At 56.2% G+C, this 16131-nt stretch overlaps 1 protein-coding gene across 4 annotated transcripts in view; it reads left to right on the forward strand.

The window, feature by feature from the left end:
• The window catches only part of NTNG2 (netrin G2), a 66685-nt gene that overhangs the window by 23594 nt on the left and 26960 nt on the right, over positions 1-16131 (forward strand). For all 4 annotated transcript variants that reach the window (XM_057313806.1, XM_057313807.1, XM_044389694.3 and 1 more), the window contains one exon: positions 6182-6825. In XM_057313806.1, coding sequence (XP_057169789.1) covers positions 6182-6825 — 644 coding nt within the window. The remainder of the gene's footprint in view (positions 1-6181; positions 6826-16131) is intronic.

Below are 16131 nucleotides of genomic sequence, written 5' to 3' on the forward strand. Positions count from 1 at the left end.
TCTCATGAGGGCCCCGAGGAGTCAGCCTGCTCATGCCCTGGATTCCGTCCACTCCACAAAGTTTTCCCAAGGAGCCCCAAGAAGTGCCAGGGCCTTGGCTGCCGTGAGGAAGGAGGCGGATGGGGCCGCTGCCCTCATGGCGTTTCCCCTCCAGTGGAGAAGTTGAGGCTTGACTCGGGGGAAGTGGAGAGACTGTGGCTGGGGGGAGCCTGAGCGAGGGCTGTCCCCGCTCATCCAGCCACAAATCACTGAGCCCTTCCCACCATGTTCCGGCACGTGCTGCCCACATTCCCAAAACCCGCCCCATCAGAGTCCAAGGACTAAAATTTCATCTCGACACAGGTTAGGATGCAAGGCTGGTCCGCACACGGCTGTTTATTCCTCTTTCCGAGACTTGGTTACGGCTCCGGTGGCCACCCCGGCACGGGCTCCTTGGTAGGGGCCTGGAGGTCCAAACAGCCCAACTTCCCCTGGGCTCGGTTACCTCCGTCCCTGCTAACGGTCGACTTCGCCACTCAATTATATTTTTTGCCCGAAGCTTGTCTACTCTGTTTATAGCCTGGCCTCTGACTCCCAACTGTACCCTTCGCACAGAAAATAACATAAGAGCAAAAGCATTCAAGAGACCATTGGAAGGTTTGAAATTCGTGGTACAAAATGGTTTCTCCATAGACTAGTTCTTCCCAGGCGACTCCTGCTCGGTGTCCCTGTGGGTCTGTTCCACCTCTTTCCCGGGTGCTGTTATCCTAGCTGCCTGCCTGCCCCTCGCCCTGCACCCCTGCCTTCACCCATCCCCATCACCCCCACCATCTAACCTTTCAGGTGACTTGTCTTTGTGGGTCTGCAGAGACAGGAGAGTCACGCTAGGACGGGCTCAGTTCCCCAGATTTCCTCGGCTAGGTCCCACTGTGTTCAGACGCTGTGGCGCGGGGCTGGCATGCACTCGGTTTCTCGGCCGGTGAAGAGGAGGTCATTGTAGCCCTGGCTGCCCCCGGGGTTGCCGGGAGGACGCCACGCGGAATGGGTGTGCAGTGCCCAGCCCAGCCCGGGCACACGGCTCGCACTCAGTGAATGTCACGATCGTTATGCACTTCTGGACCCGCAGTCCCCAAGGCAGTCCGTGTCTTGTGTGAAGTTCTGGTTTTACTGTCAATGAGCCGGTTGGCCTCAGCCTTGCTTCTTCCCATCGGAGGTTGCTGGGACAGCCCCTGAGCCAGTGTATTTGAAGCTGCAGTTTCATAATTATTGCTACCATTTGCAGATGTTCCCCAGGCATTTCGTACACATTATTTCACATGTTGTTGGATGAGAGACTACGTACTCAGAGAGGTAAAGCAACTTTCTCAAGGTCACACAGCCTCCAGGGATAGAGCTGAGATTAAACCCAGGAGTTTCAGACCCGAAAGGTGGTTTCCTTAACTGCTCTAGAACAGGGGTTCCTAACTGGGGAGAGGCGACCCCATGAATCCCCAGAGTTTGCATGGAAAATGGGATGTGTTACATTTTCTTTGGAGAAAGTTTCAAAGATTTTAATCAGGGGTATGGTTTTCATTTATTTACTTTTGGGGGAATATTCATGAAATGTCTAAAAAAACTAATTACTGCTTTCGATAATATCAAATGTTGGTTTCGGTATCATCCTAAAAGGTTGAAGGTGGGCCTCTAACACACCTAACTTTCTCTCTGGTTTTAGGCCAGGTATTAGGCACTAGGTATTGTTCGGATTGTCCGTTTCATTATTAGTCTGATCTCATGCAGACAGGGGGAAATGTGCCGACCAAGAAGGCCGGCAGACGCCAGACCTCCAGCCTGGCCCTCATGAGCTGTCAGACCGAGGCACAGCACTGGGGGTGGGGGGCTTGGTCAACTGGGCTCCCAACCCCAGGCTCCTCCTTGGGAACCCTCGCTAGGGGAGAACAGAAGGAAAGCGAGAGCGAGAGCAAATGGTGTTTGGGAAGGACCGCTGGCTCAGCGTTGGACAGCGCCTCGAACAGGAGACACGCCCCACACCCCAGAATGGTTAATGGAATTCCAAGATCTTGGGTCAGGAGGGCGGTGGAAGGGAGAGGAGAAATAGGAGCGAGAGGGAGAGAATTGTGCTGGCGATGGCTTGGGGTTTATTTATTGTGCTCGCTGTTGATTAAGCCCGTTCAGCAGCAGGTGCGGGGCTGGTAAATACACAGGCTGATTCATTAGTTTCTGACCATCTGCTTCCCGGGCCGGGGGGTGGGGGGCTAGTGGGCCCCGCAGGTTATGGCAGCGTGGTGTCGGCAGCCGGACTGGAGCCCCGTCCCCTGGCGGTGCTGGCCGTGTCAGTCTTGCTGGTGACAGACAGGCCGGCACAGCTGGGGGTTGTGCGGGATCCGATGCCCTGTGGCGGGGACCACCAAGAGGCTGGGCAGGGTGAGGGAAGGTAGGGCAGGGGGATGAAGAAGGACCGGGGAAAGGTGAGGTGTGGGGTGATTCACAGCAGTCAGGGGTTGACAGGAATAATATGAGCATTCAACATGAGATATAGTAATATTAATCCAATTGTCATTATATTAATAACTAATTAATATGATGACAGTCATAACTATAATTTAGTGAGTGGCTACGGAGATCCAGGCTCTATACAGAGGTTTTACTACATTGTCCCTGATAAGTGCACTAACATCTCGTGACGGATGATGAGGGAACTGCGTTCAAATATTGAGTCAGGCAAGGAGGGCTGCCTGGAGGAGGTGCATGGGGGAGGGCTCTGAAAACGCTGAGGAGGGAGAGTGGCTGCAGGAACACAAGCTCAGAGGTGAGAGGGGTTGAGTCAGTGAGGGAAAAGGCCCAGCCTTCAGTGCTGGATTGGTAGGAGTTATCCTGGTGGACAAGGAAGCATGATGTCTGGTACCCGTGTGCTCGAAATCAGGCCCCAGACAGAGCTTCTGGGGAAGTCATCAAAAACTCACAATTCGGTCCTGCCCCTCTGAACTGGTCCTCCCACCTTGACCTTCCTCTCACCCCCAGCTTCGGGATGAGGCATGTATTCGTCTGCTAGGACCCAGGTGGCATAGACAACAGAAATCTATTTGCTCGTGGCTCTGGAGGCTAGAAGTCTAAGATCAAAGTTTGCTTGGCCCTCGAAGACCAAGGCGGGACTGCTTTCCTCCGAGGCCCCTCCCCCGGGCTGGCAGACAGCCGCCCTCCTCCTGCTTCTTCACTTGGTTCGCCTCTGGGCACACTCGCCTCTGGTGTCTCCCTGTGGATCCAAATCTCCTCTCTTACAGGGACCCCGGTCATGTTAGATCAGGACCCACCCTAACGGCCTCATTTTAACTTCATCACCTTTGAAGGCCGTCTCTCCCACCAGTCATATTCCCACATCCCGAGGTTTAGGGTTTCAACATACGAATTTGGAGGGAGACACAATTCAGCGCCTAACAAGGTGCTGGGGGCAGTGGAAGGGGACCTGGGGGGTGAGACGAGGGAGATTGCTGGGCGGTAGGTGGGGGTGCCAACCTAAGGGCAAACTGTGTCCTCCTGCCCAGGTGTCCATGTGTGAGCTCTGGCGCGTCTCCATCCCAAATGGCATGACCGTGCCCGGAGCCGATTCTGCCTATGGACTGAGCGCCCTTCCCCGCCATTGGCAGAGGGACGGGGGCGGGTGCTGTCCCCCACGGGTAGGCTTGCTCTAGCGCTAGCGGCCAGGCCCTCCCGTCACCAGGCCTGGCCTCTGCAGGCCACTGAGCCATCCCCAGGGGCCTCTCAGCCCCTTCCCATTCAGGGTGACGGTGCAGGGTCACTCTGCTGGAGCTCAAGGAAGCTGGGACCCACAAGCTGAGCCAGCCCCTGTCCCTGCCGTGTTGTGTGTGAGGACACTAGTGTTTCAGGACAGCCCTGAGGTTGTCCAGGACAGGGACGGGTTCATCCTCAAAGACCACCTGCTATCAAGGAGGCCTGGGCCAGTCCTGCCTGGTCCTGGGCCTCCAGCAGTTTCCCCATCTGCTGAACGAGGGGTTGGACTCGGCGCTATACCCCTTCCATCCCAAGGTTTGCGGGTCCTGAGAATCAGCAGGCTTGGGCCAGGTGGGGTGGCGGTGACACCACAGGGCACCAAGGACAGAGCTATTTTGGTCGAGGAGGGCTTTGTGGAAGCTGCCTCAGTAAAACCCTGGGTCAGCCTGCCCACCGAGGACCCCTGGGCAGCCCGGGAACGTGTCCTCCACTAAAGGGCATCAGCAGTGATGGCCCGCGGCCGCCGTGTTGATGCTGGCAGGGGCACCAGCTCAGTCCCCCAGGAGGCAACGCACCCACTCCCCCATGGGAGCCGAGTGGCTCATTTTGGAGTGAGAGACTTTAACTCAGATCCAAGCTGTTTTGTCTCTGAGCAAACCAGAGATCTGAAATATTCATAACAAAGGGATACGAGAGGTTGGGGCACCGTGGTTCTTTGTGACAGCTTTTTTTTTTTTTAATTAATAGACAATGTTTTAGAGCAGTTTTAGGCTTGGAGAAAATTGAGCCCACGCGGCAGGAGTTCCCAGGGCCCCCTTGCCTCCCCACGAACGGCTCCCCCACTATTCACGTGCGTGCTGGTTTGGTCCATTTGTTTCAGCTGATGACCAACACCGACAGTCATCGTGAACCAGAGCCCAGAGTTCCATCAGGGTCCCTCTCAGTGTTGTCAGCTTGGGGGGTTTGGACCCATGCAGTGTCCTGCCTCCTCCAGGACCGTGTCACTGCCCTAGAATTTCCCTGTGCTCCAACCCTGGGCAGCCACTGCACTGGTGACATTTCCAGGCCTCCGGGGGAGTTCATGCAGTGGACGGACACGGGGAATGGATCTGACCCGCCATGGAGGGAGCCACAGCGGGTGCCTACTGGGCCCGGGAGTGGGCTGCCAGCCTTCTCGGGGTAGGGTGGGAGGAGAGAGAGCGAGCGGAGTCTGTGCCCTGCCTTCCGCAGCCAACGTCCCCCACTGAGCCTGCCAGGCCTGTGACAAAGCCCTGGAAACGACGCGCCACAACGATGCACCCCAGTGAGAGGAGCCTGTAGACACTCAGCGTCCTCCCGGGGCGCCCAGACTACGCATGAGGTGGGCACAGGCGGGTGTGACGGCCACGCTCTGCAGCAGACAGCCCTGGGTGTGGCTCCCAGTGCTCCCTGCTGGTGCCTTGGGCCAGGGCCCCCACCTTCCCGAGCCCCGGTGCCTTCATCCAGAACGTGGAGCTAATACTTCCATTCTGTGTTTGGAGGTGAGACAGCAAACAGGAGAGAAATGAGACGATGAGGTCTGTAACTGGCATAGCCTGCCTGGCATTCAAATATTTGCGGTGACTTTGACTTGCTCTCCCACCGCCACTCCTTTTTTTTTCAAGTTTTTTGTTTTAAAGATTTTTATTTATTAGAGAGAGCCAGAGAGAGAGCACGAGCCGAGGGGAGGGGCAGAGGCAGAAGCAGACTCCCCACTAAGCAGGGAGCCCAAAGTGGGGCTCCATCCCAGGACCCCGGGGTTATGACCTGAGCCGAAGGCAGACGCCCAACGACTGAACCACCCAGGTGCCCCGTCCCACCGCCACTGCTGTCACTATAATGGTATTGCATTAAAGGGTCAGGAAGGTGTCTTGGTGTAGGAGATGTTTAAAGAGTTAAGAATGTGAATAGGAATTTTCAAGGCAGACGGAGTGGAAGGGCACATGGAAGAGAGGGAATACTGTCTGCGAAGGCTCAGAGGCGCAGACAAGCTGGGTGTGGAGGGCAGCAGTGCTCAGGTGGGCCGGGCCCCAGGGGGCTGAGAACAGTGGCTCCAGGTATGGTGGAAGCAGAGTACTGAAGAGTTGCATTAAAGAGGCAGGACTTTATCCTGCAGGTGGTGAAGGAGCCACGGGGACCTTGGGAGCGGGTGACTAACGCCCACCCTTCTTGATTGTCTGTATTTGGAGTAGGGGCAAGTGCGTGTTTTCTCGGGAAGCCATAGACTTGCGTGCCTCTGTGTGCTTTGGGGAAATGGGTGAAATTACCAGCCCAGGGGAGGTTGCTGGTGCCCGCACCCCAGAGCACAGGCTCTGCCAACTCCCCAAAGACGCCCAGCGCCCAGGCTGGGCCTAGGCTCCCGGGCCCCGCCCCCAGGCCCTTCCCCTCCAAGGCCCCACCCCGGACCCCGTCCCCAGAGGTCAGCGCCCACCCCTCCCGTCTCCTCCGCCCGCAGGAGAACCCCTACCTGTGCAGCAACGAGTGTGACGCGTCTAACCCGGACCTGGCGCACCCGCCGCGGCTCATGTTCGACAAGGAGGATGAGGGCCTGGCCACGTACTGGCAGAGCGTCACGTGGAGCCGCTACCCGAGCCCGCTGGAAGCCAACATCACCCTGTCATGGAACAAGAGCGTGGAGCTGACGGACGACGTGGTGGTGACCTTCGAGTACGGCCGGCCCACGGTCATGGTCCTGGAGAAGTCCCTGGACAACGGGCGCACGTGGCAGCCCTACCAGTTCTACGCAGAGGACTGCATGGAGGCCTTCGGTATGGCAGCGCGCCGCGCCCGCGACCTGTCGTCCTCAGGCGCCCACCGCGTGCTGTGCACTGAGGAGTACTCGCGCTGGGCTGGCTCCAAGAAGGAGAAGCACGTGCGCTTCGAGGTGCGGGACCGCCTGGCCATCTTCGCGGGCCCCGACCTGCGCAATATGGGCAACCTGTACACGCGGCTGGAGAGCGCCAAGGGCCTCAAGGAGTTCTTCACCCTCACGGACCTGCGCATGCGGCTGCTGCGCCCCGCGCTGGGGGGCACCTACGTACAGCGGGAGAACCTCTACAAGTACTTCTATGCCATCTCCAACATCGAGGTCATTGGCAGGTAAGGCCTGCTGGGGGCACTGGGAGGTTACCTGGGTCCTGGGATGTCACCTAGGTCCCAGGGTGATAGCTGGTACTCAGGATGTTACCTGGTTCCCAGGATGTTGCCTGGGTCCTGGGATGCTGTCTGGTCCTGGAATATTGTCTGGGTCCTGGGATGCTGTCTGGTCCTGGGATATTGTCTGGGTCCCGGCATGTCAGCTAGTACTCAGAATGTTACCTGTTTCCCAGAATGTTAGCTGGTTCCTGGGATGTTAGCTAGTACTCAGGATATTACCTGGCTCCCACGATGTTACCTGCTACCCAGGATGTTTACCTGGTTCCTGGAATGTTAACTGGCTCCTGGGATGGTAGCTGATACTCAGAATATTATGTGGTACCTGGGATGGTATGTGGTATCACATCAAAGGGGCTGCCTATGGTCGCCAGGGCTGCACAGACAAGACGCCTGGTTTTTCCATGGAGGGAGGTGAATGATGAAGGTTAAACGTCCTCCGTAGGGCCGGGAGGGCTGGAAGGTGTGGAGGAGACCAGTGGAGCTGGGCAGTGTGGGCAGGGCTTGGGCGAAAGGCAGGCGCTCAGGAGGTGCTCTGTAACTGTCCAGCAACTCAGTGAATCGGTGCTTGTGTCTGGGGGTCCCCCAGTGATTTTCTAGAATGGCAGAGCTTAGCAAAACGGTACACTCCCGATTATGGTTTATCACGCTGAAAAGAGATTAAGATCGGCAACAGAAAAAGGTACATGGGAGGGCTCCTGGAGACCCCAGTGCGAGCTTCTGGTTGCCCTCTCCCAGTGCAGTCATGCAGACAGTATTCAGTCCTCCCAGCAATGATGTATGATAGCACGTGTGGGGTAGCACCAGCCAGGGAAGCTGCCCAAGCCTTGGTGTCTGGGGTTTTTGTTGGGAATTGATCGTGCAGGCGTGGCTGACTGCCTGTATGGTTGACCCTGGTCTTCAATCCCTTGATCCAGAGGCCCCCTGCCATAAATCACATCATCACCATAAACCAAACTGACGTGTCCCAAAGCCCCAGGTAAATAAAGACACTCTTACCGGGCAACACATTCCAAGGGCTCAGAGGTTACCTCCCAGAAGTTGGTCAAGGGCCAAACTTTCCTTGGCATACGCAGGGTGTGGATAACACACACCTGGTGAGTTAATCCTTTACTCACAGCTTTGGAGAAGAATGTGTTTCCAGGCCACTTTGGGTGGAGGGAAAAGACCATTGTAGATAAAAACAGCTTTGGATCCCCAGGAAAGATGGCGGATGATTAAGTGACTCCATGATATCTGGGTCATTTGTTCCTGCAACAGCGAATGTGTCAGGCTGTAGGGGACAAGCCCTGTATCCCTGGGCCAGCTCCGTAACGCCCTGCTCTGCACTCAGGAGAGGCTCGGGGCAGCCTCATCCCTGGGTCGGTGAGGGGTCGTGATAAGGGGCAACAGCATGTGATACTCTCCTAGTGTGACTCCCGGACTGGCAGCATCAGCAGCGCTTGGACACTTGCTAGAAACACACATTCTCGGGCCCCACACCAGACCCACTTCATCATAACCTCCAGGGGTGGGCCCAGCAATCTGTGTTTTAACGAGCCCTCCGGGGATTCTGATGCGTGCTCTAGTCTGAGAACACTGATGTGCCAGTTGGGAGCATGGTTCTGGAGCCGGACAGCCTGGTTGGATTCCCAGCACTGCCATCCACTGGCTGTGAGACTCCGAACAAGGACCCTTCTGTGCCCCAGTTTCCCCATCTGTAGAAGGGGGATGGTAACGATCAGGCCCTTCTCATTGGATGGTGGTGACAGTTAAACGGGCTAACATGGGGCATAATCAGATCAGGGGCATGGCTTGGGCCGTGTGGGCAGGGGTCCCACCAAGAACCCCACTGGGACATCGTACGCTGGGGGCATCTTTCCACAGTGGGCTCCAAAGACCACCCCGTATAGAATGACTGACGAGAGGGAAAAGCATTTTTTGTGGGGTGTGGCTAATGTAATCCCTTTTCTGTAAAATGTATAATACACCCGTGTGCATAATTTCTACATCTTGGGGAGCGTTGGAAAGAAGTCTGTCCAGGCACAGGAACAGCATCAGGGCTGGGGGCAAAGGCTGGGAGCTTATGTGCTGACAGATCACTGTGGTCCTGCCTCCAGAGTGGGGCTCTTGTTTTCAGCTCCCGTTTGCATTTTATTTTACTTGGACTCCGTGTGTGTATTCCAGGTGGGCCAAGGCAAAGGCAAGCAGTTGATGAGGTGGTTCATGGTCAAGGCTGGCAGGTGCACGCACATGCAGGGGGTGTGGTCCTGACACCTGTGACTTCTAACCCTCCCCCGCTTCGGGCAGGATATGTTAAATCAGGAATGTTCTGGAAACCACCTGATAAATGGCCACTGTTGTGGAAGCTGGGGGTCGAGGATGGCACTCTCTGATCCGTGTCCAGCCTTTGGACCTCTGGTCTCTCGGTGACCTTTGCCTACCCTAGGGATGCAATGGCTGATATAAGACCCTCCCTCCATCCTGCGGTCCCAGCCGGCTTAGCAGTGTGGTGGTGGGGACCAGATTGCCACACCTTCTGAGGGTCATGGCTGCCTTTCTGATCTACCTTGGGCTGCTGCAGGGGGACCCTCATCTTCAGGAGTGTGGTCAACGGCCCTCCTTCCACCTCATTGGGTGATCCGGGGCCAGATAAGCAGTTTCCAGCCCTGCACCTCTGCACCCCACTCAGGGCCTCAGTTTCCCACCTGTACCTTGAAGACTGGGCGCCTGGAGACCACATCTCCTTGGCAAGATGGCAGGGCAGCCCCTGCTCAGCAGCTCCCAGCTCCCCTTGGCACCCAGCCTCTGCGGGCGACGGGGATTAGACGTAGTGGTGGCGAAAGTACGGCAATCAATTCACAGATGAAGTAAGTACTCTTCAGCCGGCTGGTTGGCAGGAAAGCGGCAGCTTGGCTTATCGATTAATTAGGTCTGGTTAGATGGTTCAGCAAAGGGCTGCAGCTTCCTCTGCTTTTCCTTTTTAAATTCCGGGTGGGGAAACCCAACAGTGCCAGGGAGCCAGAGAGCCCCAGCGAGACAAGACAGGGTGGCCAAGGCGTACGGAGGAACCGCCCAGATGATGCCCTTGATGTTCCTGAGTGGGCACCTGGGGACCTCCCAGGGCCTCTCAGTTTCTGGGATCTTAGACTGAACCCGTTCTGGGATTCCCTGAGTCTCACGGCCCCGAGTGCCTCTCCCTGTAGCCTGCCAACAATAGCAGCGGATACTCATTGAGCGTTTGCTACAGTCTCATTGACTGAGTCTCATTGAGCTCCGAGCTAAGGGCTTCATGTGCATTTTCTTATTTAATAATAGTCATTTGATTCCCCAATGAGTTATTGAATTGCTAAGATCCCACAAGCTGAGAATGCGGCATTGAGCAAGCCAGACCTGATCCCCACCCCGTAGAGCTTTCCCTATAGAGACAGCACTCCCCTCTACCTCATGTTTTCGGATGCAGAGGCTGAGGTCAGGGAATATAAGGAGATCTCACCGCTAAACTAAACACCAGACAGCCAGGATCCAACCCAGGCATAACCCAAGCTCAAGTGAATTTCTGTATAGGGCCGTCTTATTGACCCCCTCTCCTAACTCCAAAGGTCTCTGGTACCGTGGTTGTTCCCAACCTGCCACTGTTGTCAGCTGTTTCCACCTGCAAGCTCCCCACGCACGTTGGAGAGGCCGGGCTCCATCCCTCATTAGCTGGGTCTCCTTAACCTGACCGAGCCCCAGTTTTCTTATCTGCAAACTGGAAGTATAGTAACTCCCTCATCAGCCGGTGGCGAGGATCGGGTGAGCTGATGTGTTTGTGGAGCTCATTCTCACATGCCCTTCCTCCGGCTAGGTGGCAGGACAGGTGAGGGAGGGAGGCGTGTGGCCGGGGCTGCATCCACCCCCAGAAATTGGAGCTCAGAAACGATGCAGGGAAGCATGCGGTCTGGGGTTAGTGTGGTGGCAAGCCCAAACATCTATAGGGGCCTGGAAGACCAACATCCCTGGGTAATGTAGACCCATAGCGACAACAGGGAAGGGTGTTTCGAAAACCCTGTGCAGGTCCAACAAAGCACACTGGTGGCCCAGGGCCCCTCCTGAGCTGACCGTGTGCCCCTCACGCTCTGAGATGTTCCTGCCCCGTGTCAGGTGTGACAGCGTAGCCGCTGTACTGATAGGATTCAGCAGGCCCCCAGCAGAGTGGGCACCCAGGGGCTGGGGCATGGGCACACCGGCAAAACTGTGTTGCCAGTCCTGCCCACTCTGGGTCTCGGACAGAGAGTAGACGGGGGTCATCCGGTTCTCATCCCCAAGCCCTGACCAGGGGCAAATTCCTCTGCTCAGAAAATTCTCAGAGGTTCCAGGGAACTGGTCCAGCTGGGCCTTTGGCAGCTGGGGTCAGGGAAGGAGGAGTGAGTTCCCTGTTCCAGGAGGTATTCAAGCCCAGCAGGGTGGTGTTTGTGGGAGATGATGGCGAGAGGTCCCATGGGTCAGATGAACAACAATAATAAATGGTGATTAAGTGAACAGGAGCTTATAAACACCACTTAGAAATTTGGTGGGTGTTAGATTACAGGCATTGTGTCCTCAGCCCCTTTTAACCCAGGAGGAGCTTGGAGGGGGAGAAAACATGCTCCATCCCAGAGACAGAGCTGGGCCCAGATGGGCCCGTCTGACCCTGGACTGGCTGAGCCAACCGCCTTCACCAGGTTCTGCTCCGAGTCCCTGGGTCAGCTGACACCCACCTGGTTTTCTTCTCCCCTCCCCCCTTCCCCACTTCTTGCCTTCTTGTCTTCTTCCACAAACATCCTGTCCCTATTGATCACCCGGTAACTGGAGATGGACGGAACTCAGGACGAGAATAGAAAGCTCGGAGGGAAGATTTCTGCTCTGGGTGTGAGTGTGGAGGGCGGTGGGTGGGGGTGGGGCCTCATCAGAGAGAGAGGCACCTTCTCGCCCAACCTGTGTGCTTGGCCCTCCTTCTAGCCTCTTCCCGGGCCTTTCTGCAGGGAGTGTGTCAATTCCCTGTAACGCTGGGACCCTGCTCGAGGCAGAGGAGTTCCACTCCTCGGTCTGTCTGTGCGAAAGCAGGGAAAGCAGGGCCTTGAAGGTATGTGTGGGCGCCTGTGTCCCCAACAGCACCATGCACAGCAGCCCCAAGGTGGCCATTGACAGATGATGGATACATGAGATGTGGTCCGTCCATATTCCATGGAACGTTAGCCTCAAAAAGTAAGGGCATTCTGACACCTGCTACAACATGGGCGAGCCCTGGGGACATGATGCCGAGTGAGATAAGCCAGACGCAAGAAGGACAGGTATCCCCTGTCTCCGCTCAGATACGGTACCTGGAGAAGTCAGGAGCAGAGCAACAGAAAATAACACAGAGGCCTGGGGGAGGCGGGGGTGCGGAGTTACCGTGTAGTGGGGACGGAGTTTCTGTTTGGGATGATCCGAACGTTCTAGAGGCGGGTGGCGGGGATCCTTGCGCAGGAAAGTGAACGTACTTAACGCCCCTGAACGATGCACCTAAACACGGGAAAATGGTGAATTTTATGTTACATATATTTTACTTCAATTAAAAAAAGAAAAGAAAGAAGACTCTTGATCTGGGGGTCAAGAGTTCGAGCCCCACATTGGGTGTAGAGATGACTTAAAAACATAAATAAAAACTTAAAAAAAGGGGCGCCTGGGTGGCGCAGTCGTTAAGCGTCTGCCTTCGGCTCAGGGCATGATCCCGGCGTTCTGGGATCAAGTCCCACATCAGGCTCCTCCGCTATGACCTGCTTCTTCCTCTCCCACTCCCCCTGCTTGTGTTCCCTCTCTCGCTGGCTGTCTATTTCTGTTAAATAAATAAATAAAATCTTTAACAACAACAACAACAAAAATTTAAAAAAAAAATAAGAGGGAACAGGTGGGTGGATGGCTTCCGTGTCAGAGTGGGTGCCAACCCTGCCTCAGCCGTGACCCTGGGCAGTTTACACCAGCTGCCCGGGCCTCTGTTCCCACCTCCATAAAACGGAGAGAACAACCATGGGGTGTAAGTGAGGTGAACCAAGAAGAGGGTTTGGAGCTGTGGCCGGGCCGGGTGAGCGCCCGCGAGTACCAGCGGCAGCATCATGCCCAGGAAACATTTGCCAGGTGGCAGCGTGCACCCCGGAGGCCCTTCCCCCTGGCCATGCACTTTCTGGAGGGTCACGGAGGCTTTAGGAGCCAGGACTCCCCAAAGTACTTGCTGGGCGTGGGGTGTGGTGTGGGTGGTCAGCCTGGAAGCGGGGCCCCAGGTTCTATGCCATTCTCAAAGGGGGCCCGGGATCCCCAGTGTTTGGAGAGTCAGTTTTGTGTGCTACTTATTTTCTTTAAAGATTTTATTTATTTATTTGTGAAACAGAGGGAAAGCACAAGCAGGGGGAGCAGCAGAGGCAGAGAGAGAAGCAGACTCCCCGCTGAGCAGGGAGCCCCACGCAGGGCTCGATCCCAGGACCCTGAGATCACGACCTGAGCCGAAGGCAGACGTTTAACCATCTGAGCCACCCAGGCGCCCCACTTTTTTTTTAAATGAACATATGCGAACTCCGCTCACAGGGGACAGAGATGTCATTAGGGGCACCTCACGCCCCCACACTGGGCCTGTGAGCTTTCTGAGCCATTGCTTCCCACCAAAGAGCAGACGTGCACAATTAAGACAGTACTGTCCATCTGCTGAGAACTGGGGGGAACAGCAGTCCTGAGGAATTGTGCCGGGGTCCCCTGCCCAGTGCGGCTGCCCTGGGTGTCTCTGCTCTGCTCCCCGAACAGGTGTGCTCCCCTCCCCCCGTCAGCGTGAGGGGGCAGGAAGGGGTCCTGGTTTGGACCGGTCACAGAAGACGTGGGGAGACCTGCGGGAGGGTTGGGGATGGAATCCCCAGCAGCAGTGTCTTCCCGACAGCGCCAGGAGAACCTTGCCCCCTTTCTCTTGCTGGAGGAGAAGGAGTTCCTGAGAGTTTTCTCACTATGGTATTAATTCATTCCACAGATACTTTAATGCACACTTTTATTCGTGTCCTAAGGCTGCCGGAACCAAGTACCACAACCCAGGTGGGCTTAAAAAACCTGAAACGTATCATCTTACAGCTCTGGCGGAGTGAAGTCTGAAATCAAGGGGTGGGCAGGGCCACGCACGCTCTGAAACGTGTAGAGAAGAATCGGGTCCATGCCTCCCTCCCGGCTTCGGGCGCAGCCAGTGACCTCTGGCCCGGTTGGCTGTCTCTGCGTCCCTCTGCTCCCAGCCTCTGTCTCCTCCCTGCTGCCTGTCCCGGTCTGGTGTGCTCACCGCAGCTCTTCTTGGAAGGACGGCAGTCACGCTGGAGTCACCCTACTCCCTATCACTCCTCTTATCTTATATCTTACTCACATCTGCAAAGACCCTACTTCCATATAATTTCGAAGAGCAGGAGATAGAGCCTCATGAAGGGTGAGAGGGACACTGCCAGCAGGAGAACACACATGGTGCCTTCTGAGAACTTCGCGTGACGTGGCTCGAGTGTGTGATGCCCTAAGACAAGATCAGAGGGGACATGGCCAGATCCCGCCAGCCCCGCGGCCGTGGGAGGGAGTTGGTTTTATTCTGAGTTCAGCGAAAGCTCTTGCAGGATGCTGGGAAGTGACATGCTCTGATTTCTGACGCTTCGACATTTGGGTTGGGAGGGGACCAAGGAGTGGCAGAGAAACTAGGCAGTTTCTTCCAAGACTGATGGTGGCGGGTGCTGGTTCCGATGGTGGAGGAGGGAGCCGGGAGCCGCCTGGGGATGGGGGGCCTTTGGCAGAAGTAGCTAGCTGTGTGGCTGGCAGGGACGGGGAGCAGGAGGCATCCAGGGGACTCCCAGGGTGCTGGCGTGAGCCCCTGAGTAGATGGAGATTTTACCTGGTCACATGTGGACAGCTGGGAGGGAAGAAGTTTCCGGAGGAAGTTGTTTTTACATTTTTATGTTTTATTTTTTATTTTGTCATACAGTAAAAATCATACCTTCTGGGGCACAGTTCTATGAGTTTTAACACACGTACAGATTCACGTGACTGCCACCACCATCAAGACACAGGACACTTCCGTGTTCCCATGAAACTCCCTCTGGCTGCCCAGTTGTAGCCCCCCAACCCCAGCAACTACAGATGCGGGCTCCGTCCGTACAGTTGTCTTTCTGAAAATGTCCTATAGGTGCTGTCGTGGGGCATGTGGGTGGCTTCTTTCTCTCAGCACAGTGCCTTTGAGCAACGGGCTTTCTTGTTGCTGGGTGATGTCCCACTATGTGCTGGGTGGTGTCCTACTGTGTGTGAGGTGCTTACTGTGTGCCAGGTGACGTCCCACTGTGTGCCGGGTGGCATCCCCCTGCGTGCTGGGTGATGTCCTACTGTTTGCCAGGTGATGTCCCACTGTGTGCTGGCCATACCTCCGTTCCTGTGGCCATTCAGCCATTGTGCGGTATATTAACTGCTTCCAGTTTAGGGCAATCGTGAGTAAAGCTGCCATGAACACTCACGCAAAGGTTTTGGGGAGAACGTAGTTTTCAGTTCCCTTGAGTAAATGCCCAGGCGTGGGATCGCCATGTCCCGTGATAAGTGTATGGTGCCTTTTATAAGAAACCGCTGCGCAGTTTTCTAGAGTGGCTGCACCCGGGGAAGAGGGCGCTCCGCTCTGGACCTGTGGCTGTGGGCCCCCTGGAGGCCTCCGTGTCTGGAGTGCAGGCCAGACTGGGCCCTGGGGCCTCTGGGGCTTAGAGACATCCTGACTCTATTGAGAACCCGAGAGAATGGGGAGGTGGGGAGAGCCTCAGGCCTGGATGGAGCCCAGAGAGGTTGGGTAGTGAAGGCTGGACACAGAGCACGAGCAGCCCAGAGGGGGAGAGTCCAGAAGGACCGCGCCCAAAGCCAAGCGAGTGAGGGTGTCCGATGCTGCTGGGGGGTCCAGACGGAGGAGGGCAAGGCAGGTCTGTGGATTTGGCAACAGGGAGGTCAAAGGCGACCCCCCCTTGAGAGCAGATGTGGTGGAGTCGGGGGTGAATGCCACAAAGTGAAAGAAGATAAACGAGGGGTAAAAATGGGGTGTTGTTAAGGCCTTTAAGAAGTGCGATCCTGAAAGGGAGCCTGTGGGGAGAAGTGGGGGGGGAGAGTTCTTTCTACAAATGGGGGCAGCTCCACGGCGCATTGGCACTCTGCTGGAATCACCCAGAACAGTGTGGGGAGAGCAGACGGGGTACAGGAAAGGGCTGGAGGGGGCCTCCAGGCGGGAGAAGGGGTGAAGGG

This window comes from Ursus arctos, unplaced genomic scaffold, assembly GCF_023065955.2.
Source record: "Ursus arctos isolate Adak ecotype North America unplaced genomic scaffold, UrsArc2.0 scaffold_18, whole genome shotgun sequence".
NCBI classification, from domain to species: domain Eukaryota; kingdom Metazoa; phylum Chordata; class Mammalia; order Carnivora; family Ursidae; genus Ursus; species Ursus arctos.